Below are 26,717 nucleotides of genomic sequence, written 5' to 3' on the forward strand. Positions count from 1 at the left end.
CACACACACACACACACACAGTGCAGCCCTACACACACACACAGTGCAGCCCTACACACACACACACAGTGCAGCCCTACACACACACACACACACAGTGCAGCCCTACACACACACACAGTGCAGCCCTACACACACACACAGTGCAGACCTACACACATACACAGTGCAGCCCCATACACACACAGTGCAGCCCTACACACACACACACATACAGTGCAGCCCTACACACACATACAGTGCAGCCCTACACACACACACAGTGCAGCCCTACACACACACATACAGTGCAGCCCTACACACACATACAGTGCAGCCCTACACACACACACACACACAGTGCAGCCCAACACTCACACACACAGTACAGCCATCTGGCCAGTGCATCGGTATGCAACCATGTGGAGGAATTAATAGATCAGATTGAGATATAAGAAAGTAATTAAAGCCAGGTACTGCAGGATGTCTTGTCTCAGACACCATTTGAACAATTAACATATACTGCACAACACAGCTCCCAGATATTATGGAAAATGTGCAATACTGAAGGTTCAGGTTTATTGTCCTTGGGTGACCTAGTTTATAGACAAAGCAGCAGCTTCACAAAACCAATGACCTGCAATCAAGCTGATGTGGCCATGAAAGAATAAAGCACAATCTGAAATGTCTAGACAAATAAGAGTTGCTGCTTAGTGCCATCTGAAGCTTCTCCATTATGAATAACACACACGAGGTCCTCTGAGACCAGACCACGCTGCCATTTCTGCTCTGACAGAGAAAAGCAAGATAATGGGACTAACAGTAGGCTTTCCTCGTTTCAGTGGCAATATGCCTCCATGTGTTATCTGGAGTTGGCAGGCTGGGCATAGCATGGATGACATTTATGGGTTTCTGCAATGATGCAGTTGTGTTTGAGATTATAATCTGCATATTTACGACATTTATTAGGTTAGGCTACTTTTAGATCACATTTTAATCCTCACTATATCCAGATAAATCAAAGAGAAATTCCCATTTCTCTTTACAGTTCCATCTTTATATGAACACTTTTTTTCACAATTATTTAAATATTTATGTTTATTTCCCAACGACTCAGTGAGATGTTTTAGAATGAGTCTATAATGCCCTCTGCACAACATGCCTGCATTCGAATGAGTATAGTGCCCTCTGGTGGTTATTTACAGTTGTGCACACCATGCCTGTATTCGAATGAGTATAGTGCCCTCTGGTGGTTATTTACAGTTGTGCACACCATGCCTGCATTTCAATACTGTGTTTCAAATTTCATATGACCCAGAGGCAAAGATCAGATGAGAAACGACAAGAGAAGACAGCTTGGTAGTTCATGTTTTATTTCTAGTTAATGTCTGTCTGCGTAAAGCAGAGAATATCAATATGATATGCAGTAGCAGTGAGACTTCCAGGTTGGTCTAAACCAGTATAGATACTGTAGGTCTTGGTGGATGAGTCTTGGTAAAACTTCAACGCATTGGACCTTCAGGTCAAGTAACTTTCCTGGAGGGTGGCCACTAGCCCGGGTGGCCACTAGCCCGGGTGGCCACTAGCCCGGGTGGACACTAGCCCGGGTGGCAGTGTCGGTTTCTGCTCATGTTTGGCATGAAAGCTCCAAAAGGAGTTGGCAAGAGAGCAGGAACAGACTGGCGTCCAGGCTAGGTTGCCACCCCTGCTGGCTAGAACACACAATAGATTCAGAGTGGTTGTAGGTTGACTAGAAGCACGTTCTCTCCCCGTATGAAGAGCTGGTTGACGTGGCGCGTATGAACCCTCCCGTAGGGCTGGGACACTTCTTTCTTCTGGGACCCTCTTCTCTTCGGCCCCTCAGTCCCTGACTCCTGACCTTTAACATTTGACCCATGGGTCTTACCTGTGGCCCCTAGGGCTCCGGGGTCATCGCCCACTGGGGGCCCAACTGTGGCCCTTGCAAGTCGGGGATCCACTGCCCTAGGGTCTCCTCTCCTTCTGGGGTCCCCTCTATTGGGGTCACCTCGTCTGCAGTCTCTGGTTTGGGTCTCAGGCGGGGGATGGAAGGGTTCAGCTTTCTTCTTGTCTATCTGCTTCTTCTTCTCCTCATATTCTCTCAGCGCCGCACTCTCCTGGAGTTTCAGCTTGTCAAAGAGCTAGGGAAGGAGAGGGATAGCTAATGAGTTTGTTTTCTGATTGCAGAGAATGATAATGGCTGTACCTTTTTTAGTGAGTGGCACATGATCTGGAAATGTCATCATCTGCATCCAAGACAACATTCTCTAGAATGCACCACTAGACTAGAGGATCAGAGTCCTTCGGTGGCACCAGACCTACCCGTGTGACAGTGAGGGCCTTCTCATGGTAGAGAGCTTCACCCAGCAGAGGTTCCCTGTAGGTCTCATCTACATCTACCATTGCCTAACAGGGAGAGGGAATAGAGGGTGAGGGGAGAGATTGAGAGAGAGGACAGTGATGTGGAAGGCTATTCGAGCACTGTCTTACATAAGACTATAGTCTAGTCTGCAAGCCACCTGTCGAAAGGCGGTGGAGGGCATGGGTAGGGCCCGGGTAAGAGCTCTCACCATGTTCCAGAACTTGTCGAAGGCCACTATGAAGCCAGAACACACTCCACGGAGCCCCTTGAAGGTTCTGATGTGAACTTTCACTCTGATCCTCTCCTGCACGCAGCGGTGCATCTCCCCCAGAGGACTTCCTGTATGGACTGTATAAACAGGAAGTAGACATTAAATAGAATTCACCTGGCTGTCAACCACAAGTTTGACTCATCAATAATGTCCCACATATCAATGAAGAGTTTTAATTTGCCTAAATATGTAACAATATGAGACAATGATCATAAGTAAGAATGAAAGAGGTCATGTTTTGATCTGAAACCACACCACCAAAAACTAAAGGATTCAAAGCAGGCCTACAATAGGTAGGAATAATTCACGACATACGAGGCATCCTGGTCAGGACATTCTTGGCAGCCTTCTGTATTCTACAACGGCGGGCAGTGCCGCTGGTCCCCTCCTCTCCATCTTCTCCCACTATCGGGTTGTTCACCATCAACCTCTTCAGTTTCTCTATCCTCTCAGGATCTGCTACACCTTTCCTGGCTTTCCTCTGTTTTTTCTCCACGTTCTCAGGCTTGGCGCGGCCCCGTCCCCCCTTTAGAAAGCTCTCATACTCGGCTATGTTGTTGAAGCATTTCACGTTTGGATATGGAAGAGGCACTGTAGTCGAGTATAGCGCCAGGAGTGGATCAAATTTATCGGAGGTGACGTCCAACTTTGCCGCGATATCATCTTCTTCTTCTGCCGTATGTTCGGTTGCATCTGAAGCACATGCACTTGTTGATTCTCTCTCTTTCTTTTCTGATTCTGGACATTTTTGTTGTTTATCTCCTCTTCTTTCCCTCTCCTCCATGTTCAAAACAAATGCAGACATGCACGACGCTAAGAATCATGGGAAAGGTGGTCTTCTTCCGCTTCATTGTTCTATTTTCACCAGGCGGGGGCGCTAAAGGACCATGCAGCAGATTTGAGGCAGCTGCAACAAAATTACATATTAGTCGTCTGTAAGCTTTGTTTCTTAGTATTTTTTAAAAGGGAATTAGGCACAGAAACCAAACCAAAAGAAAATCAACAAAAACATTTTATATTCGGCTTGTTTTTGTTTCTTACTTTGTTGTATTGCGATCGTAGATGAGATACTGTCCCGGAACAGAAATTCGAAGGATATGTTCGTGGAGGACCTATTTGATGGATGGACTGCATACAATCATTAGCGAAAATAACTTGTGTTCTGTCCTTTGTCGCTACATTCTCACAAAAACATGTATATTAATAACTTACAGCACAGCGTCGACAATAGCACCACTTACATTGATTCACCTAAAGTAAACTAAGTTATACCATTGCTTTAAGGAATAATTAAAATCATGGATCGAAGAGGATGACAACCATTTGTAAATACACTATATACAAAAGTATGTGGACATCCCTTCACATTATTGGATTCGGCTATTGCAGCCAAACCTGTTGCTGACAGGTCTAGAAAATCACACAGCCATGCAATCTCCATAGACAAACATCTGCAGTAGAATGGCCTTGTTGAAGAGCTCAGTGACTTTCAACGTGGTACTTTCCAACACGTCAGTCAGTTCATCAAATTTCTGCCCTGCTTGAGCTGCCCCAGTCAACTGTAAGTGGTGTTATTGTGAAGTGGAAACGTCTAGGAGAAACAACTGCTCAGCCGCGAAGTGGTAGGCCACACAAGCTCAGTCACATGCTCGGACCGCCGTAGCGCGTAAACATCGTCTGTCCTCGGTTGCAACACTCACTACCAAGTTTAAACGGTCTCTGGAAGCAACGTCAACACAAGAACAGTTCGTCAGGAGCTTCATGAAATGGGTTTCCATGGCCGAGCAGCCTCACACAAGCCTAAGATCACCATGTGCAATGCCAAGCGTCGACTGCTGTGGTGTAAAGCTCACCGCCATTGGACTCTGGAGCAGTGGAAACGTGTTCTCTGGAGTGATGAATCACACTTCACCATCTGGCAGTCAGATGGATGAAAGTTTTGTGGTGGAGGAGGAATAATGGTCTCTGGCTGTTTTTCATGGTTCGGATTCTGTGCTTCCAACTTTGTGGAAACAGTTTAGGGAAGGCCCTTTTCTGTTTCAGCATGACAATGCGTCCATGCAGAAATGGTTTCTTGAGATCGGTGTAGAAGAACATGACTGGCCTGCATAGAGCCCTGACCTCAACCCCATCGAACACCTTTGAGATGAATTGGAACGCAGACAGTGAGCAAGGCCTAATCGCCCATCATCAGTGCCCGACCTCACTAATGCTCTCGTGGCTGAATGAAAGCAAGTCCCCGCAGCAATGTACCAACATCTAGTGGAAAACCTTCCCAGAAGAGTGGAGGTTGTTATAGCAGCAAAGGGGGGACCAATTCCATATTACTGCCCATGATTTTGGAATGAGATGTTCGACGATCAGGTGTTCCCATATTTTTGGTAATGTAGCTAGCTAGCCTGACAGCCTGATCTCAGACTAAATGCGACATAGTTTGATATTACATTCTAGTATGGCTACATAAGCTTCAAGGTTACTTAATAACGCAAAAATGAAAGGAGGTTGGTTTGTCAGGGTGGATGTCAATCACCACCTTCCGGAGACACCTGAAACCCCACCTCTTTAAGGAATACCTAGGATAGGATAAAGTAATCCTTCTCACCCCCCTAAAAGATTTAGATGCACTATTGTAAAGTGGCTGTTCCACTGGATGTCATAAGGTGAATGCACCAATTTGTAAGTCGCTCTGGATAAGAGCGTCTGCTAAATGACTTAAATGTAAATGGATGGATGGGCGTATAACGCGAATGTCTAGCAACCGGAAGATTCCGTCTTCGAATCTCATGACACACAACTTCAGCAACTTTGCAACTACTTAGCATGTTAGCTTACCCTTTCCCTAACCTTAACCCTTTTAGCTAACCTTAATTAACCCTTTATCCTTGTTAGACAGCTAGCTAACGTTAGCCACGACAAATTGGAATTTGTAACATATCGTATGTTTTGCTAACAAATGTAACCTTTTTACAGATTCGTAACATATCATACGAATTGTAATTTGTAATATCACAGGAACTGGATGATGGACATCCACAGATGAATACTTACCATATGAAACATCATACTAAAAGGAGTGTTTTGGATTTACGTACAGAATCATAGGAAATGCTCTGAGACCAGGTTGAGCCTGTGGGTGGGTTTCTGGTCTTACCTGCCATATTTGCTTCACTAAAATATTGCCTATATGTCTAATATTAAGAAAGCAGAATTTGACATGAAGACCACAGCCAACCTTGTGCTGCTCGTTCTTCTCCCACAGAATCTACATTGATTTAATCTGCTCTGTCCTTTCACACAGAACCCTGAAGTTTGGTCCAGTGCCGTGTAGATTACCAGGAGGCATCAAGACGTGCATCCTCTGACCAGTAGCCAGGGTTTTCACCAGCAGCGACAGAATGGCCAAGAGCAAGTTTCAGTACCTCCGGAACTTCGAGACAGACGACACCTGTCTGAAAACTGTTACATCGTGGTGCGGTTGGATGGAAGGAACCTCCACAAGTAAGTAGCTGGGGGGTGTATCTGTAACTCCAGAGAGGAGCTGGGGGGTGTATCTGTAACTCCAGAGAGGAGCTGGGGGGTGTATCTGTAACTCCAGAGAGGAGCTGGGGGGTGTATCTGTAACTCCAGAGAGGAGCTGGGGGGTGTATCTGTAACTCCAGAGAGGAGCTGGGGGTGTATCTGTAACTCCAGAGAGGAGCTGGGGGTGTATCTGTAACTCCAGAGAGGAGCTGGGGGTGTATCTGTAACTCGAGAGAGGAGCTGGGGGTGTATCTGTAACTCCAGAGAGGAGCTGGGGGTTATCTGTAACTCCAGAGAGGAGCTGGGGGTGTATCTGTAACTCCAGAGAGGAGCTGGGGGGTGTATCTGTAACTCCAGAGAGGAGCTGGGGGTGTATCTGTAACTCCAGAGAGGAGCTGGGGGTGTATCTGTAACTCCAGAGAGGAGCTGGGGGGTGTATCTGTAACTCCAGAGAGGAGCTGGGGGGTGTATCTGTAACTCCAGAGAGGAGCTGGGGGGTGTATCTGTAACTCCGGAGAGGAGCTGGGGGTGTATCTGTAACTCCAGAGAGGAGCTGGGGGTGTATCTGTAACTCCAGAGAGGAGCTGGGGGTGTATCTGTAACTCCAGAGAGGAGCTGGGGGTGTATCTGTAACTCCAGAGAGGAGCTGGGGGGGGTGTATCTGTAACTCCAGAGAGGAGCTGGGGGTGTATCTGTAACTCCAGAGAGGAGCTGGGGGTGTATCTGTAACTCCAGAGAGGAGCTGGGGGTGTATCTGTAACTCCAGAGAGGAGCTGGGGGTGTATCTGTAACTCCAGAGAGGAGCTGGGGGTGTATCTGTAACTCCAGAGAGGAGCTGGGGGTGTATCTGTAACTCCAGAGAGGAGCTGGGGGTGTATCTGTAACTCCAGAGAGGAGCTGGGGGTGTATCTGTAACTCCAGAGAGGAGCTGGGGGTGTATCTGTAACTCCAGAGAGGAGCTGGGGGTGTATCTGTAACTCCAGAGAGGAGCTGGGGGTGTATCTGTAACTCCAGAGAGGAGCTGGGGGTGTATCTGTAACTCCAGAGAGGAGCTGGGGGTGTATCTGTAACTCCAGAGAGGAGCTGGGGGTGTATCTGTAACTCCAGAGAGGAGCTGGGGGTGTATCTGTAACTCCAGAGAGGAGCTGGGGGGTGTATCTGTAACTCCAGAGAGGAGCTGGGGGTGTATCTGTAACTCCAGAGAGGAGCTGGGGGTGTATCTGTAACTCCAGAGAGGAGCTGGGGGGTGTATCTGTAACTCCAGAGAGGAGCTGGGGGGTGTATCTGTAACTACAGAGAGGAGCTGGGGGTGTATCTGTAACTCCAGAGAGGAGCTGGGGGTGTATCTGTAACTCCAGAGAGGAGCTGGGGGTGTATCTGTAACTCCAGAGAGGAGCTGGGGGTATCTGTAACTCCAGAGAGGAGCTGGGGGTGTATCTGTAACTCCAGAGAGGAGCTGGGGGGTGTATCTGTAACTCCAGAGAGGAGCTGGGGGTGTATCTGTAACTCCAGAGAGGAGCTGGGGGGTGTATCTGTAACTCCAGAGAGGAGCTGGGGGTGTATCTGTAACTCCAGAGAGGAGCTGGGGGTGTATCTGTAACTCCAGAGAGGAGCTGGGGGTGTATCTGTAACTCCAGAGAGGAGCTGGGGGTGTATCTGTAACTCCAGAGAGGAGCTGGGGGTGTATCTGTAACTCCAGAGAGGAGCTGGGGGTGTATCTGTAACTCCAGAGAGGAGCATGGGGGTGTATCTGTAACTCCAGAGAGGAGCTGGGGGTGTATCTGTAACTCCAGAGAGGAGCTGGGGGTGTATCTGTAACTCCAGAGAGGAGCTGGGGGTGTATCTGTAACTCCAGAGAGGAGCTGGGGGGTGTATCTGTAACTCCAGAGAGGAGCTGGGGGTGTATCTGTAACTCCAGAGAGGAGCTGGGGGTGTATCTGTAACTCCAGAGAGGAGCTGGGGGTGTATCTGTAACTCCAGAGAGGAGCTGGGGGTGTATCTGTAACTCCAGAGAGGAGCTGGGGGTGTATCTGTAACTCCAGAGAGGAGCTGGGGGTGTATCTGTAACTCCAGAGAGGAGCTGGGGGTGTATCTGTAACTCCAGAGAGGAGCTGGGGGTGTATCTGTAACTCCAGAGAGGAGCTGGGGTGTATCTGTAACTCCAGAGAGGAGCTGGGGGTGTATCTGTAACTCCAGAGAGGAGCTGGGGGTGTATCTGTAACTCCAGAGAGGAGCTGGGGGTGTATCTGTAACTCCAGAGAGGAGCTGGGGGTGTATCTGTAACTCCAGAGAGGAGCTGGGGGGTGTATCTGTAACTCCAGAGAGGAGCTGGGGGGTGTATCTGTAACTCCAGAGAGGAGCTGGGGGTGTATCTGTAACTCCAGAGAGGAGCTGGGGGTGTATCTGTAACTCCAGAGAGGAGCTGGGGGTGTATCTGTAACTCCAGAGAGGAGCTGGGGGGTGTATCTGTAACTCCAGAGAGGAGCTGGGGGGTGTATCTGTAACTCCAGAGAGGAGCTGGGGGGTGTATCTGTAACTCCAGAGAGGAGCTGGGGGTGTATCTGTAACTCCAGAGAGGAGCTGGGGGGGGATCAGTAACTCCAGAGAGGAGCTGGGGGTGTATCTGTAACTCCAGAGAGGAGCTGGGGGTGTATCTGTAACTCCAGAGAGGAGCTGGGGGGTGTATCTGTAACTCCAGAGAGGAGCTGGGGGGTGTATCTGTAGCTCCAGAGAGGAGCTGGGGGGTGTATCTGTAGCTCCAGAGAGGAGCTGGGGGTGTATCTGTAACTCCAGAGAGGAGCTGGGGGTGTATCTGTAACTCCAGAGAGGAGCTGGGGGTGTATCTGTAACTCCAGAGAGGAGCTGGGGGTGTATCTGTAACTCCAGAGAGGAGCTGGGGGTGTATCTGTAACTCCAGAGAGGAGCTGGGGGTGTATCTGTAACTCCAGAGAGGAGCTGGGGGTGTATCTGTAACTCCAGAGAGGAGCTGGGGGTATATCTGTAACTCCAGAGAGGAGCTGGGGGGTATATCTGTAACTCCAGAGAGGAGCTGGGGGTGTATCTGTAACTCCAGAGAGGAGCTGGGGGTGTATCTGTAACTCCAGAGAGGAGCTGGGGGTATATCTGTAACTCCAGAGAGGAGCTGGGGGTGTATCTGTAACTCCAGAGAGGAGCTGGGGGTATATCTGTAACTCCAGAGAGGAGCTGGGGGTGTATCTGTAACTCCAGAGAGGAGCTGGGGGTGTATCTGTAACTCCAGAGAGAGCTGGGGGTGTATCTGTAACTCCAGAGAGGAGCTGGGGGTGTTTCTGTAACTACAGAGAGGAGCTGGGGGTGTATCTGTAACTCCAGAGAGGAGCTGGGGTGTATCTGTAACTCCAGAGAGGAGCTGGGGGTGTATCTGTAACTCCAGAGAGGAGCTGGGGGTGTATCTGTAACTCCAGAGAGGAGCTGGGGGTGTATCTGTAACTCCAGAGAGGAGCTGGGGGTGTATCTGTAGCTCCAGAGAGGAGCTGGGGGTGTATCTGTAGCTCCAGAGAGGAGCTGGGGGTGTATCTGTAACTCCAGAGAGGAGCTGGGGGTGTATCTGTAACTCCAGAGAGGAGCTGGGGGTGTATCTGTAACTCCAGAGAGGAGCTGGGGGTGTATCTGTAACTCCAGAGAGGAGCTGGGGGTGTATCTGTAACTCCAGAGAGGAGCTGGGGGTGTATCTGTAACTCCAGAGAGGAGCTGGGGGTGTATCTGTAACTCCAGAGAGGAGCTGGGGGTATATCTGTAACTCCAGAGAGGAGCTGGGGGTATATCTGTAACTCCAGAGAGGAGCTGGGGGTCTATCTGTAACTCCAGAGAGGAGCTGGGGGTGTATCTGTAACTCCAGAGAGGAGCTGGGGGTGTATCTGTAACTCCAGAGAGGAGCTGGGGGTGTATCTGTAACTCCAGAGAGGAGCTGGGGGTATATCTGTAACTCCAGAGAGGAGCTGGGGGTGTATCTGTAACTCCAGAGAGGAGCTGGGGGTGTATCTGTAACTCCAGAGAGGAGCTGGGGGTGTATCTGTAACTCCAGAGAGGAGCTGGGGGTGTATCTGTAACTCCAGAGAGGAGCTGGGGGTGTATCTGTAACTCCAGAGAGGAGCTGGGGGTGTTTCTGTAACTACAGAGAGGAGCTGGGGGTGTATCTGTAACTCCAGAGAGGAGCTGGGGGTGTATCTGTAACTCCAGAGAGGAGCTGGGGGTGTTTCTGTAACTACAGAGAGGAGCTGGGGTGTATCTGTAACTCCAGAGAGGAGCTGGGGGTGTATCTGTAACTACAGAGAGGAGCTGGGGGTGTTTCTGTAACTACAGAGAGGAGCTGGGGGGTGTATCTGTAACTCCAGAGAGGAGCTGGGGGGTGTTTCTGTAACTACAGAGAGGAGCTGGGGGTGTATCTGTAACTCCAGAGAGGAGCTGGGGGGTGTATCTGTAACTCCAGAGAGGAGCTGGGGGGTTATCTGTAACTCCAGAGAGGAGCTGGGGGTGTATCTGTAACTCCAGAGAGGAGCTGGGGGTGTATCTGTAACTCCAGAGAGGAGCTGGGGGTGTATATGTAACTACAGAGAGGAGCTGGGGGTGTATCTGTAACTCCAGAGAGGAGCTGGGGGGTGTATCTGTAACTACAGAGAGGAGCTGGGGGGTGTATCTGTAACTCCAGAGAGGAGCTGGGGGTGTATCTGTAACTCCAGAGAGGAGCTGGGGGTGTATCTGTAACTCCAGAGAGGAGCTGGGGGTGTATCTGTAACTCCAGAGAGGAGCTGGGGGTGTATCTGTAACTCCAGAGAGGAGCTGGGGGGTGTATCTGTAACTCCAGAGAGGAGCTAGGGGGTGTATCTGTAGCTCCAGAGCGGAGCTGGGGGGTATATCTGTAACTCCAGAGAGGAGCTGGGGGGTGTATCTGTAACTCCAGAGAGGAGCTGGGGGTGTATCTGTAACTCCAGAGAGGAGCTGGGGGTGTATCTGTTCACTCACCCACTGACTGACTGACCCACACACTCACCCACTGACTGACTGACTCACACACTCACCCACTGACTGACTGACCCACTCACTCACCCACTGACTGACTGACCCACACACTCACCCACTGACTGACTGACCCACACACTCACCCACTGACTGACTGACCCACTCACTCACTCACCCACTGACTGACTGACCCACTCACCCACTGACTGACTGACCCACTCACTCACCCACTGACTGACTGACCCACACACTCACCCACTGACTGACTGACCCACTCACTCACCCACTGACTGACTGACCCACACACTCACCCACTGACTGACTGACCCACTCACTCACCCACTGACTGACTGACCCACTCACTCACCCACTGACTGACTGACCCACTCACTCACCCACTGACTGACTGACCCACTCACTCACCCACTGACTGACTGACCCACTCACTCACCCACTGACTGACTGACCCACTCACCCACTGACTGACCCACTGACTGACTGACTGACATCATCTCGTACGGACAGAGTGACAGAGTTCAGCTTCGTCTTCAAGAGCACCTCTGGTTCAAAAGGAGAGCCAGGTAATAACATACATGTACAGAGACACACACCGCCACACACACTCACCAACCACACTTACACACACCCACAGCCACGCACAAATGTTTATTGCATTTGAGTGACTCTACCTTCCCCCACTCCTTCACCCTCCTCTACCTTCCCCCACTCCTCCACCCTCCTCTACCTTCCCCCACTCCTCCACCCTCCTCTACCTGCCTCCACCCTCCTCTACCTTCCCCCACTCCTCCACCCTCCTCTACCTTCCCCACTCTTCCACCCTCCTCTACCTTCCTCCACTCCTCTACCTTCCCCCTCCTCCACCCCTCTACCTTCCTCCCTCCTCCTCTACCTTCCCCCACCCTCCATTCCTCCACCCTCCTCTACCTTCCCCCACTCATCCACCCTCCTCTACCTTCCCCCACTCCTCCACACTCCTCTACCTTCCTCCCTCCTCCTCTACCTTCCCCCACTCCACACTCCTCTACCTTCCTCCCTCCTCCTCTACCTTCCCCTACTCCTCCACCCTCCTCTACCTTCCTCCACCCTCCTCTACCTTCCCCCACTCCTCCACCCTCCTCTACCTTCCCCTACTCATCCACCCTCCTCTACCTTCCCCCACTCCTCCACACTCCTCTACCTTCCTCCCTCCTCCTCTACCTTCCCCCACTCCTCCACACTCCTCTACCTTCCTCCCTCCCCCTCTACCTTCCCCCACTCCTCCACATTCCTCTACCTTCCTCCACACTCCTCTACCTTCCTCCACCCTCCTCTACCTTTCCCTACTCCTCTACCTTCCCCCACTCATCCACACTCCTCTACCTTCCCCCACTCATCCACCCTCCTCTACCTTCCCCCACTCCTCCACCCTCCTCTACCTTCCCCCACTCCTCCACCCGCCTCTACCTTCCCCTACTCCTCTACCTTCCCCACTCCTCCACCCTCCTCTACTCCTCTACCTTCCCCCACTCCTCTACCTTCCCCTACTCCTCTACCTTCCCCTACTCCTCTACCTTCCCCTACTCCTCTACCTTCCCCTACTCATCTACCTTCCCCCACTCCTCTACCTTCCCCTACTCCTCTACCTTCCCCCACTCATCCACCCTCCTCTACCTTCCCCTACTCCTCTACCTTCCCCCACTTCTCCACCCTCCTCTACCTTCCCCCACTCCTCCACCCTCCTCTACCTTCCCCCACTCCTCCACCCTCCTCTACCTTCCCCCACTCCTCCACCCTCCTCTACCTTCCCCTACTCCTCTACCTTCCCCCACTCCTCCACCCTCCTCTACCTTCCCCCACTCCTCCACCCTCCTCTACCTTCCCCCACTCCTCCACTCTCCTCTACCTTCCCCTACTCCTCTACCTTCCCCCACTCCTCCACCCTCTTCTACCTTCCTCCACCCTCCTCTATCTTCCTCCCTCCTCCTCTACCTTCCCCCACCCTCCATTCCTCCACCCTCCTCTACCTTCCTCCACTCATCCACCCTCCTCTACCTTCCCCCACTCCTCCACACTCCTCTACCTTCCTCCCTCCTCCTCTACCTTCCCCCACTCCACACTCCTCTACCTTCCTCCCTCCTCCTCTACCTTCCCCCACTCCTCCACCCTCCTCTACCTTCCTCCACCCTCCTCTACCTTCCCCCACTCCTCCACCCTCTTCTACCTTCCACTACTCATCCACCCTCCTCTACCTTCCCCCACTCCTCCACACTCCTCTACCTTCCTCCCTCCTCCTCTACCTTCCCCCACTCCTCCACACTCCTCTACCTTCCTCCACCCTCATCTACCTTTCCCTACTCCTCTACCTTCCCCCACTCATCCACCCTCCTTAACCTTCCCCACTCCTCCACCCTCCTCTACCTTCCCCCACTCCTCCACCCGCCTCTACCTTCCCCTACTCCTCTACCTTCCCCCACTCCTCCACCCTCCTCTACTCCTCTACCTTCCCCCACTCCTCTACCTTCCCCTACTCCTCTACCTTCCCCTACTCCTCTACCTTCCCCTACTCCTCTACCTTCCCCCACTCCTCTACCTTCCCCTACTCCTCTACCTTCCCCCACTCATCCACCCTCCTCTACCTTCCCCTACTCCTCTACCTTCCCCCACTCCTCCACCCTCCTCTACCTTCCCCTACTCCTCTACCTTCCCCCACTCCTCCACCCTCCTCTACCTTCCCCTACTCCGATACCTTCCCCCACTCATCCACCCTCCTCTACCTTCCCCCACTCATCCACCCTCCTCTACCTTCCCCCACTCCTCCACCCTCCTATACCTTCCCCCACTCCTCCACCCTCCTATACCTTCCCCCCTCCTCCCCCTCCAGTCCCAGTTCTCCTCTTCCTATGTGTTCTACTGGAGGGACTACTTCTGAGACCAGCGCCTCTACCCCCCAGGGTTTGACGGGCGGGTGGTTCTGTATCCTAGCAACCGTAACCTCCGGGACTACCTCAGCTGGAGGCAAAATGACTGTATATACTCGCACTTAAATACTCACACACTCCTATCCCCCAATACATTATCCTGTGTGTGTATGCTTTGAATACAGTAGATTGTCTTCCACATTTGTGGTTCTCTTTCGTAATGTTGTGTGTGTTCGCCAGGTCACGTCAACAACCTGTATAACACAGTGTTTTGGGCGTTGGTGCAGAAGGCAGACTCACCACTACACAGGCAGAGAGGACAGACTAAAGGTGAGAGTTACTCCAGTGAGATTAGCATAATTACAGCTGTGGAGTTGTGTGTCACCGTTTTAATATATCTGCTCTTTTTGAGGAATGTCATTTTCTAAGGGGCATCTGCTTGTTAGTCATAACTTTATAATTATTCTGATAATAGCTTTAGAATGGATTACTACATCATATTTACTTTCACTGAAAACTACCTCAATTGACCTTTCCATATTTAATTTACCAAGACCTTTAGATACATAATCCAATCTCTATGATCTCTGTCTGTCTCTCTCTCTCTGTCTGTCTCTGTCTATCTGTCTGTCTCTCTCTCTCTCTGTCTGTCTCTCTCTCCCAGAGAACATTGGCAGCAGATAAGAATGAAATCCTGTTTTCTCAGTTTGATATCAATTACAACAACGAGCCTCTGGTCCACAGGAAAGGAACCGTCCTAATCTGGGAGAAGGTGAGATCTCAGGTTGTGTCCTTAATGCACCCTATTCCCTATATAGAGCCTCTTGTCAGAAGTAGTGGACTATTTAGAGAAGAGGATGCCACTTCAGATACATTCATAGAAACACGTCCAGGCTTGTGTGTGAGGGCGGTAGGCAGCCTAGTGGTTAAGAGCGTTTGGCCAGTAAGTGAAATGCCACTGGTTTGAATCCCATAGATGACTAGGTGAAAAATCTGCCGATGTGCCCTTGTGCAAGGCACTTAACCCTAATTGCTCCAGGGTTGCCGGCAACAATGGCTGATCCCTGGTCGTAAACCCATTCCAAGGGTGTCTGGGTAGTGGGATATGCAAAAAACAAATTTCCAATTTACACGTGTATAATACATGTGTGAAGTAGGACAAATGGAAGCACCCAACTAATAATTATTATTATGATGGTTAACCCCATCCTTTGCTTCTCTCGAACTCTCTACCCCCCTCCCTCTGTCCCAGCTGGAAGAAACAGTGACCAAGAGTGTGAAGCTCCCCAACGAGGAGGAGGAGCAGAAACCTGCACAGTGGTTAACGTTGAACGTGGACAGAGTCGAGCCTTGGGGGAGTTTGTTGTACTTCCACATGCTCCTGCTGTGGGATGGAGGGGAAGCTGTCATGGACTGTGTGGATACTCTTAATCACTAACTCTTGATTGGAACAAACTGTCAGCGGTGTCATAACTCAAACACCGTCATGCTCTTTGCTCATGTACTGTATACAAGTATCTAAATACAGCCTTTTTATGTCTGGAACCATTAAACCAAGAGAATGTATATTGTTGATGATGTTTTGCTGGTGGTGATGCTGGCATATTATATCATCATAATAAACTAGTAGGCTTACTGTTGGGTGTGTGGGCATGTGTCAGTTAACCAGAGAGATACCTGCTTGTCCCACTGAAAAGCATATCTGATCACCTCTGGCTCCGGTCTCCTCTCACTTGTCCCACTGAGAAGCATGTCTGATCACCTCTGGCTCCGGTCTCCTCTCACTTGTCCCACTGAGAAACATGTCTGATCACCTCTGGCTCCGGTCTCCTCTCACTTGTCCCACTGAGAAGCATGTCTGATCACCTCTGGCTCCGGTCTCCTCTCACTTGTCCCACTGAGAAACATGTCTGATCACCTCTGGCTCCGGTCTCCTCTCACTTGTCCCACTGAGAAACATGTCTGATCACCTCTGGCTCCGGTCTCCTCTCACTTGTCTCACTGAGAAACATGTCTGATCACCTCTGGCTCCGGTCTCCTCTCACTTGTCCCACTGAGAAACATGTCTGATCACCTCTGGCTCCGGTCTCCTCTCACTTGTCTCACTGAGAAACATGTCTGATCACCTCTGGCTCCGGTCTCCTCTCACTTGTCTCACTGAGAAACATGTCTGATCACCTCTGGCTCCGGTCTCCTCTCACTTGTCCCACTGAGAAACATGTCTGATCACCTCTGGCTCCGGTCTCCTCTCACTTGTCCCACTGAGAAACATGTCTGATCACCTCTGGCTCCGGTCTCCTCTCACTTGTCCCACTGAGAAACATGTCTGATCACCTCTGGCTCCGGTCTCCTCTCACTTGTCCCACTGAGAAGCATGTCTGATCACCTCTGGCTCCGGTCTCCTCTCACTTGTCTCACTGAGAAGCATATCTGATCACCTCTGGCTCCGGTCTCCTCTCACTTGTCCCACTGAGAAACATGTCTGATCACCTCTGGCTCCGGTCTCCTCTCACTTGTCCCACTGAGAAGCATGTCTGATCACCTCTGGCTCCGGTCTCCTCTCACTTGTCCCACTGAGAAGCATGTCTGATCACCTCTGGCTCCGGTCTCCTCTCACTTGTCCCACTGAGAAGCATGTCTGATCATATGTCTCACTGAGAAGCATGCCTGATCATATGTCTCATGTCTCACTGAGAAGCATGCCTGATAATGTCTCACTGAGAAGCATGTCTGATCATATGTCTCATGTCTCACTGAGAAGCATGCCTGATCATATGTCTCACTGAGAAGCATGCCTGATCATATGTCTCATGTCTCACTGAGAAGCATGCCTGATAATGTCTCACTGAGAAGCATGTCTGATCATATGTTTCATGTCTCACTGAGAAGCATGCCTGATAATATGTCTCACTGAGAAGCATGCCTGATCATATGTCTCACTGAGAAGCATGCCTGATCATATGTCTCATGTCTCACTGAGAAGCATGCCTGATAATATGTCTCACTGAGAAGCATGTCTGATCATATGTCTCATGTCTCACTGAGAAGCATGTCTGATCATATGTCTCATGTATCACTGAGAAGCATGTCTGATCATATGTCTCATGTCTCACTGAGAAGCATGCCTGATCATATGTCTCACTGAGAAGCATGTCTGATCACCTCTAGCTCCGGTCTCCTCTCACTTGTCCCACTGAGAAGCATGTCTGATCATATGTCTCACTGAGAAGCATGCCTGATAATATGTCTCATGTCTCACTGAGAAGCATGCCTGATAATATGTCTCACTGAGAAGCATGTCTGATCATATGTCTCATGTCTCACTGAGAAGCATGCCTGATCATATGTCTCATGTCTCACTGAGAAGCATGTCTGATCATATGTCTCATGTCTCACTGAGAATCATCTCTGATCATATGTCTCATGTCTCACTGAGAAGCATGTCTGATCATATGTCTCACTGAGAAGCATGTCTGATCATATGTCTCATGTCTCATTGAGAAGCATGTCTGATCATATGTCTCATGTCTCATTGAGAAGCATGTCTGATCATATGTCTCGTGTCTCACTGAGAAGCATGCCTGATCATATGTCTCACTGAGAAGCATGTCTGATCATATGTCTCATGTCTCATTGAGAAGCATGTCTGATCATATGTCTCGTGTCTCACTGAGAAGCATGTCTGATCATATGTCTCACTGAGAAGCATGTCTGATCATATGTCTCGTGTCTCACTGAGAAGCATGCCTGATCATATGTCTCACTGAGAAGCATGCCTGATCATATGTCTCACTGAGAAGCATGCCTGATCATATGTCTCACTGAGAAGCATGCCTGATCATATGTCTCACTGAGAAGCATGCCTGATCATATGTCTCATGTCTCACTGAGAAGCATGTCTGATCATATGTCTCATGTCTCACTGAGAAGCATGTCTGATCATATGTCTCACTGAGAAGCATGTCTGATCATATGTCTCATGTCTCACTGAGAAGCATGTCTGATCATATGTCTCATGTCTCACTGAGAAGCATGTCTGATCATATGTCTCATGTATCACTGAGAAGCATGTCTGATCATATGTCTCATGTCTCACTGAGAAGCATGCCTGATCTTGTCTCACTGAGAAGCATGTCTGATCATATGTCTCATGTCTCATTGAGAAGCATGTCTGATCATATGTCTCGTGTCTCACTGAGAAGCATGTCTGATCATATGTCTCGTGTCTCACTGAGAAGCATGTCTGATCATATGTCTCACTGAGAAGCATGCCTGATCATATGTCTCACTGAGAAGCATGCCTGATCATATGTCTCACTGAGAAGCATGCCTGATCATATGTCTCACTGAGAAGCATGTCTGATCATATGTCTCATGTCTCACTGAGAAGCATGTCTGATCATATGTCTCATGTCTCACTGAGAAGCATGTCTGATCATATGTCTCATGTATCACTGAGAAGCATGTCTGATCATATGTCTCATGTCTCACTGAGAAGCATGCCTGATCTTGTCTCACTGAGAAGCATGTCTGATCATATGTCTCATGTCTCATTGAGAAGCATGTCTGATCATATGTCTCGTGTCTCACTGAGAAGCATGTCTGATCATATGTCTCGTGTCTCACTGAGAAGCATGCCTGATCATATGTCTCACTGAGAAGCATGCCTGATCATCTCTGGCTCCTCTATTTTCAGCTGCTTTTGGTCACTTAATCTTCCTTGTGGGTGTGAACTGAATATCAAATCACACCATTTCAATTCACGAAGGACAATTCCGTAGTCTTTGAATATTAATGTTTCCTCCTGTGTTTCCATGATGTCCCAGCAGGTTTCAGTGTGTGCCTGCGCGCGGTGGCTTTTAACGGAATCACATAGAAATCAATAGCTGACCAATAAATGACTGGTGTTTCTGTGCCAGGGTTCCTTTTAGAAGAGTGAAGCACACTCTGGGCTGTGTGCCACTGTACACTAGACACTTCTAATATTATCAGACACTAGACACGTCTAATGTTATCACACACTAGACACTTCTAATATTATCACACACTAGACACTTCTAATATTATCACACACTAGACACGTCTAATGTTATCACATACTAGACACGTCTAATGTTATCACACACTAGAAACGTCTAATGTTATCACACACTAGAAACGTCTAATGTTATCACACACTAGAAACGTCTAATGTTATCACACACTAGACACGTCTAATGTTATCACACACTAGAAACGTCTAATGTTATCACACACTAGACACGTCTAATGTTATCACACACTAGACACTTCTAATGTTATCAGACACTAGAAACGTCTGATGTTATCACACACTAGACACTTGTAATGTTATCAGACACTAGAAACGTCTAATATTATCACACACTAGACACTTGTAATGTTATCAGACATACTCAAACCACCTCCACCTGACTGTGACATGTTCAACACACCCTGGTTTACAGTGGCTGATAAATGTGTACTAGTTGGCCATGTTAATGCTTTTGGTGGGACAGAGCAAAAACAAGATGAAACCTAAGTTTCTCAGGTCCAGTATCATCATACACAACGCTGTTACAGTTGGCCTACAGCATTCAGATTGCCCTCCACTACCATCCCTGCACAGACATGGTGCCAACCCCAGCATGGGCATTGCATGCTGTACTGTACACTACCTGTCTCTCTGCCAAGAAACCACCTGTGTGCTAACAATGACTCACCCAGGGTGCCCATGGCCATATGGGCCCTGGTCAAAAGCAGTGCACTATATAGGGAATAGGGTGCTTTTAGGACATAGGCTGAGCTGTGTGACAGAATTAATCTTTTGGTATAAATGTTTTATAGTATTGCCATGACACGTTCTGTAGTTCTGAACATTCACATTCGCCTATCATATGACACAGAATGTGTGACAAATAGAAGATCCTTTATTATTTTTGTATATGCTAACGCATAGGTGTTAGGGCTACCGTTAAACAATATCTAGTCTTCAACCGTTTTCAAAACCGATAGGCTCGCAGAAATCGTTGGAGCGTCTCAGTCGAGCGCAAACACGACCGGTTAGTCGTAGTGTAAATGGGAGTGTCCGAAAGTGAAAGGGAGAAACAGAAAAGATGAGCTCTGCCTCTGTGGATGCAACCCGAGCAGACGGAGCAATAGACTATTATTGTCGTCAACACATTTAGCCACCGCATAGGATATGTCGACAGGCAGCTATTATTTGTCCTTTGCATATGCATTTTTTTGTATCGATTTGTGTTAGTGATTACATTGTCCGGTTTAAATTCTAACGCTTTATTTTAGCATGAGTCCGGGAGAACGGTTAACCCGATTTCATCTGAGTTCTGTATATTCCCGTCTGAGTCTGTATTTGATTGTCGTTATATGCTGTATTGGGTCTTTTGTATCCGACCAAAACGCTGCTGCCGGTAAGTCTGTTTATTCCTTACAATAATCAGTAAGTTAATGCATGGAAATGTAATTTTTCTGGATGGCTGATAAGTATTTAATGATCTGTGCATAATGTTAGTTCACTCAGCCTGGCCTCACTGGTGTTTCAAGTCTTATTTCGTCTTTCTTAGAATAGGCTATTGGGAATGTTCTTATTAATTCATAACATACGCACGTTTCCTAGTGCAGTCTATTATTTTGACAACTTCTCAAAGAATGTACTGACGTCAGTTTTATATATGGTCAAGTACAGAACGTCCTGTTGGCTACCTGTAGAAAGTGCACCTTTTTTTACCTCATACTATTTACCAAGTGAGTTTTCATCTATACTGAACACAAATATAAACGCAACATCCAACAATTTCAAAGATTCAAAGATCAGTCAATTGAAATTAAATTGTTTGGGCTCAATTCCTGGGATTTCACATTACTGGGAATACAGATATGCATCGGTTGTTCACAGATACCTTTTAAAAAAGAAGGTTGGCGTGGATCAGAAATCCAGTCAGTACCTGGTGTAATCACCATATGCCTCATGCAGCGCAACACATCTCCTTCACATAGAGTTGATCAGGCTGTTGATTGTGGCCTGTGGAATGATGTCCCACTCCTCTTCAGTGGCTGTCTGAAGTTGCTGGATATTGACGAGAACTGGAACGTGCTGTGGTACACGTCAATCCAGAGCATCCCAAACATGCTCAAATTGTGACATGTCTGGTGAGTATGCAGGCAATGGAAGAACTGGGACATTTCCACTTCCAGGAAGTGTCGACATGGGGCCATGCATTATCATGCTGAAACATGAGGTAACTGATGGATCACTGGCACGACACTGAGACTCAGGATCTCATCACGGTATCTCTGTGCATTCAAATTGCCAATAGATAAAATGCAATTGGGTTCCTTGTCCATAGTTTATGCATGCTCATACAATAACCCCACCGCCACTGCACTCTGTTCACAATGTTGACATCAGCAAACTGCTCGCCCACACTATGCCATATACACGTGGTCTGTGGTTGTGAGGCCTGTTGGACGGACTGACAAATTCTCTAAAATGATGTTGGAGGCAGCTTATGGTCGAGAAATTAACATTCAATTCTCTTGCAACAACTCTGGTGGAAATTCCTGCAGTTAGCATGCCAATTTCACGCTCCCTCAAAACTTGAAATATCTGTGGTATTGTGTGATTAAACTACACATTTTAGAGTGTCTTTTTATTGTCCCCAGCACAAAGTGCACCTGTGTGATGATCAGGCTTTTTAATCAGTTTCTTGATATGCCACACCTGTCAGGTGGCTGGATTATCTTGGCAACGGATAAATGCTCACGAGCAGTAATGTAAACAAATTTGTGCACAAAATGTAAGAGAAATAAACTTTTTGTGTGTATTGAATTTTGGGGAACTTTTATTTCAGCTCATAAAACATGGGACCAAAACGCTACATGCATTTATATTTTTGTTCAGGTTATATTTTTCATGCTGTGTATTTACCACAACAATCCGAGACTGTACTCAACGAGCTGTATAGAGCCCCACAGAGGAGGTGTCATAATACCCATAAAACCTAGCAGTCAAACAGGGAAATGCTTCCAGCCGTTATTTTCCACCATTCATTTTTCCCATAGGGAATTTTAGAAATACTGGCTGTGTTTTGTGTAGACTTACCTGGCCGGACGTTTTGATAACCATTTAAATCTCTCTCGGACAAGGTGACTTTCATCAATATATTTGTCTTTATTTACTCTCGGATTCTAAAATGCTAATTAGCATCAAATTAGACATCATGCAAAACTACAAATCCCTACAAGCTCCTGCACATCATATCTAGCTGCTGCCTTTGCTAACATGTATTTTGTCAATTTAAAACTTGCACAAGACTGGTCACAGAATTGTCAATTTAAAGAAATGTTGCCAATTTATTCATTACTAAATTTAGCTTGCATTGGATTGTTAATCCAGAGATTCTTACCTTTGCCGCGATTCAACAGTGTCATCCAGATCATCATGGTATGTGTAATTCTTTATGATAGCCACATTAGGAGCTAGTTTGCATTTAATTTTGGGGGGGTAAATACAGGCGAATATATTGATAAGTCACCTTGTCCTAGACAGATTTACAGGGTTATCAAAACGTCACACCAGGGTAAGCCTACACCAAACATCCCTTATTTTAAGTGTTTCTAAAATGTGGTGTGAAAAAATGATAGGACCATTTCCTTGTTTTACCGCTAGGTTTTATGGGTATTATGACTCATACTGTGGAACTCTATAGGGCCATAAGCAAACAAGAACATGCTCATCCAGAGGCGATGCTCCGAGTGGCCTGTGATTTTAATGACAGAAATACTGAAATCTGTTTTAGCTAATATCTACCAACATGTCCCATATGCAACTCTAGATCATCTTTACTCCACACAGAAATGCGTACATAGCTCTCCCTCGCCCTCCTTTAGGCAAATCTGACCATAAGTTTATCCTCCTGATTCCTGCTTCCAAGCAAAACCTCGAACAGGAAGTTTCGCTGACACGCTCAATATGGAAGTGGTCCAATGAAGCAGATGCTAAAGCTACAAGACTATTCGCGAGCGCAGACTGGAATATGTTCTGCGATTCATCCAATGGCATTGAGGAGTTTACTGCATCAGTCACCGGCTTCATTAATAAGTGCATCAACAACATTGTTCCCACAGTGACTGTACGTATATATCCCAACCAGAAGCCATGGATTAAAGGCAACATCCACACTGAGCTAAAGGCGCTTTCAAGGAGCGGGACACTAATCTGGACGCTTATTTTAAAAATCCTGCTAAGCCCTCCGACGAATCATCAAACAGGAAAAGCATCAATACAGGACTAAGCTCTGACGCTCGTCGGATGTGGCAGGGCTTGCAAACTATCATGGATTACAAAGGGAAACCCAGCCACGAGCTTCCCAGTGACTCAAGCCTACCAGCTAAATACATTCTATGCTCACTTCGAGGCAAGCAACATTGAGCCATGAATGAGAGCACTAGCTGTTCTGGACGACTGTCTGAACATGCTCTCTGTGGCCAATGTGAGTAAGAACTTTAAACAGGTATTCACAAGGCCGCAGGGCCAGACTAATTACCAGGACGTGTACTCAGCTGGCAAGTGTATTCACTGACATTTTCAACCTCTCCCTGACCCAGTCTGTAATGCCTACATGTTTCAAGCAGACCACCGTAGTCCCTGTGCCCAAGAATGCCAAGGTAACCTGTCTAAATGACTATCGAACCATAGTACTCACATCTGTAGCTATGAAATGCTTTGGGTCACATCAACACCATCATCTCAGATGGACCCACTCCAATTCACATACCACCCCAACAGATCCACAGATTACGCAATCTCTATTGCATTCCACACTGCGTTTTCCAACCTGGAAAAGAGGAACACCTATGTGAGATTACTGTTCATTGACTACAGCTCAGCATTCAACACCATAGTGCCTCCAAGCTTATCACTAAGCTAATGACCCTGGAACTGAACACCTCCATCTGCAACTGGATCCTGGACACTCTGATGGGCCACCCCCAGGGGGTGAGGGTCGGCAACAACACATCTGCCACGCTGACCCTCAACACGGGGGCTCCTCAGGGTTGCGTGCTTAGTCTCCTCCTGTATTCCCTGTTCACACAAGACTGTGTGGCCGCACACGACTCCAACACCACCATTAAGTTTGCAGATGACATGACAGTGGTAGGCCTGATCAACAACGACAATGAGACAACCTATAGGGGGGAGGTTAGAGACCTGCCAGTGTGGTGCCAGAACAACAATGTGAGCAAGATGTGAGCAAAACAAAAGAGCTGATCATGGACAACAGGAAATGTAAGGCCTAGCATGCCACCATTCACATCAACAGGGCTGTAGTGGAGCATGTCGAGACCTTCAAGATTCTCGGTGTCCATATCACTGAGGATCTATCATGGTCAACACACACCAACACAGTCATGAAAAGGGCACGACAACGCCTTTTCCCCTTCAGGATCTTCCAATTGGCTCATTTATCACCCCTCCTCTCCCCTATAACTATTCCCCAAGTTGTTGCTGTAAAAGAAAATGTGTTCGCAGTCAATTTATCTGGTAAAATTAGGGTTAAAAAATAAAAATAAATTAAAAAGGAGGCCAAAAAGATTTGGCATTGGCCTTCAGATCCTCAAAAAGTTCTACAGCTGCGCCATCGAGAGCATCTTGACCGGATGCATCACCGCTTGGTATGGCAACTGCTACAGAGGGTAGTGTGTACAGCCCAGTACATCACTGGGGGCGAGCTTCCTGCCATCCAGGACCTCTATAGCAGGGGATGCCAGAGGAAGTCCCTACAAGTAGTTAAAGACTCCAGCCACCCAAGTCATAGACTGTTCTTTCTGATACTGTACGGCAAGCGGTACCGACGCACCAAGTTTGAAACCAACAGGACCCTAAACAGCTTCTACCCCCAAGCCATTAGACCGCTAACTACTTAGTTAAATAGTTAAAGCTGCATTGTCATTTTTTGGGCGACCCGTCCAAATTCGCATAGAAATCTTAGTTATAGATCTATTATTTGCATTGAAAGCAAGTCTAAGAAGCGGTTCTATGTGCGCTATCTATACGCTTATCATTCTTAAGTTGATTTTTTTGGTCTTTTTCTTCTGGTTCTGTACACCAGCTTCAAACAGCTGAAAATACATTATTTTTGGTTATTGAAAAAATATTTCACATTATTTTAGATGGTACAATGATTCTCTTGTTTTTTTTCACATTAACTGAAATTAAGAGAACTATTTGAATTTTAGCAACTAGGAAATTGCAGAGCTATTTCTGCATATTGCACCTTTAACCAAAAAGCTACCCGGACTATCGGCATTGACCCTTTTTTTCATGAAGTTTTTGAAGTCATCACATACGCTGCTGCTGCTGTTGAAGTTTATCTGTCACTCTATTCCTAGTTATATGTATCTCAATGACCTCGTACCCCTGCACATCCACTTTGTACTGGTACCCCGTGTTCATAGCCAAGTTATCGTTACTCATTGTGTATTTATTATTATTATGTGCTTTATTTTTCTATTATTTCGTTATTTTCTTTCTCTCTGCATTGTTGGGAAGGGCCCGTAAGTAAACATTTCACTGTTGTTTTACAGAGCATTTGACATATAAATATGCATTTCATTCTATTTTGCAAGGACTACACAAGCTTGTTTTATTATATTTTATCAGGAGACGTCATATTAAAATCTCCTACTGCCCCCTTTATTGACATGGTTGTAATTCCTGTGTGTAGAGGAGCAGAGATGGAGCCCTCAGGAGAACAACCACAGGATAGAACACCTAGAGAGCTATGAGATTACATATCCACACTGGCTGCAGCCTGCAAGACACAGGAGGTCCGTCCATGGAGAGAAGGTGAGATCCAATCTTATCACTGACATTCTCTACTAACTCAGAGAGACATACATGGTTGTCCTCTAAAATAGCTCAACAAATTTCACACGTTACATGTAAGAGATATGTAATGTTAGAGAGATATAATGCTAGAGAGATAATATTAGAGAGATATAATATTAGAGAGATATAATATTAGAGAGAGATATAATATTAGAGAGATAATATTAGAGAGAGATATAATATTAGAGAGATATAATATTAGAGAGATATAATGCTAGAGAGATATAATGCTAGAGAGATATAATGTTAGAGAGATATAATATTAGAGAGATATAATATTAGAGAAATATAATATTAGAGAGAGATATAATATTAGAGAGATATAATGTTAGAGAGATAATATTAGAGATATATAATATTAGAGAGATATAATATTAGAGAGAGATATAATATTAGAGAGATATAATGCTAGAGAGATATAATGTTAGAGAGATATAATATTAGAGAGATATAATATTAGAGAGAGATATAATATTAGAGAGATATAATGCTAGAGAGATATAATGTTAGAGAGATATAAAGCTAGAGAGATATAATGTTAGAGAGATATAATGTTAGACAGATATGTTAGATATAATGTTAGAGAGATATAATGTTAGAGAGATATGTTAGATATAATGCTAGATATATTTAAGCAATAAGGCCTGAGCGTGTGTGGTATATGGCCAATATACCACAACTAAGGGTATCTTACGCTCGACGCATTGCAGAGTACCTGAGTGCCCTTAGCTGTGGTATATTGGC

The 26,717-nt window shown here is 47.3% G+C and overlaps 3 protein-coding genes across 4 annotated transcripts in view; 2 read left to right on the forward strand and 1 right to left on the reverse strand.

Moving 5' to 3' along the window:
* Positions 1-1,341: 1,341 nt before the first annotated feature.
* Positions 1,342-3,459, reverse strand: LOC118381489 (U7 snRNA-associated Sm-like protein LSm11). Its single transcript, XM_035768434.2, has 4 exons — positions 2,946-3,459; positions 2,568-2,707; positions 2,320-2,403; positions 1,342-2,138 (listed from the first exon to the last, which is right to left on the reverse strand). Exons 1-4 carry the CDS (start codon positions 3,433-3,435, stop codon positions 1,710-1,712), a joined length of 1,143 nt encoding a protein of 380 aa, XP_035624327.1. The 5' UTR covers positions 3,436-3,459; the 3' UTR covers positions 1,342-1,709.
* Positions 3,460-6,025: 2,566 nt separating this feature from the next.
* On the forward strand, positions 6,026-15,701 carry LOC118381557 (probable tRNA(His) guanylyltransferase). Its single transcript, XM_052518267.1, is given in 6 exon segments — positions 6,026-6,128; positions 14,288-14,356; positions 14,359-14,378; positions 14,381-14,395; positions 14,730-14,837; positions 15,318-15,701. Coding segments are annotated over 6 exon segments (501 nt in total). The 3' UTR covers positions 15,504-15,701.
* A 4,181-nt stretch (positions 15,702-19,882) lies between these two features.
* LOC118384062 (disintegrin and metalloproteinase domain-containing protein 19-like) overlaps positions 19,883-26,717 on the forward strand; it is a 67,979-nt gene continuing 61,144 nt past the window's right edge. The window contains exons 1-2 of one of the 2 annotated variants that reach the window (XM_052515217.1): positions 19,883-20,493; positions 25,810-25,931. In XM_052515217.1, coding sequence (XP_052371177.1) covers positions 20,370-20,493; positions 25,810-25,931 — 246 coding nt within the window. In that variant the 5' untranslated portion in view covers positions 19,883-20,369. The remainder of the gene's footprint in view (positions 20,494-25,809; positions 25,932-26,717) is intronic. The other variant, XM_052515216.1, reaches the window with a different exon arrangement.

This window comes from Oncorhynchus keta, chromosome 4, assembly GCF_023373465.1.
Source record: "Oncorhynchus keta strain PuntledgeMale-10-30-2019 chromosome 4, Oket_V2, whole genome shotgun sequence".
Classification (NCBI taxonomy): domain Eukaryota; kingdom Metazoa; phylum Chordata; class Actinopteri; order Salmoniformes; family Salmonidae; genus Oncorhynchus; species Oncorhynchus keta.

Coding starts and splice junctions, on each gene's coding strand:
- LOC118381489 (XM_035768434.2), bottom strand. CDS start 3,435: ATGTCTGCATTTGTTTTGAACATGGAGGAGAGGGAAAGAAGAGGAGAT. Junction 2,708..2,945: donor TGTCCTGACCAGGATGCCTC/GTATGTCGTGAA, acceptor CTGTTTATACAG/TCCATACAGGAAGTCCTCTG. Junction 2,404..2,567: donor TCGACAAGTTCTGGAACATG/GTGAGAGCTCTT, acceptor TCTCCCTGTTAG/GCAATGGTAGATGTAGATGA.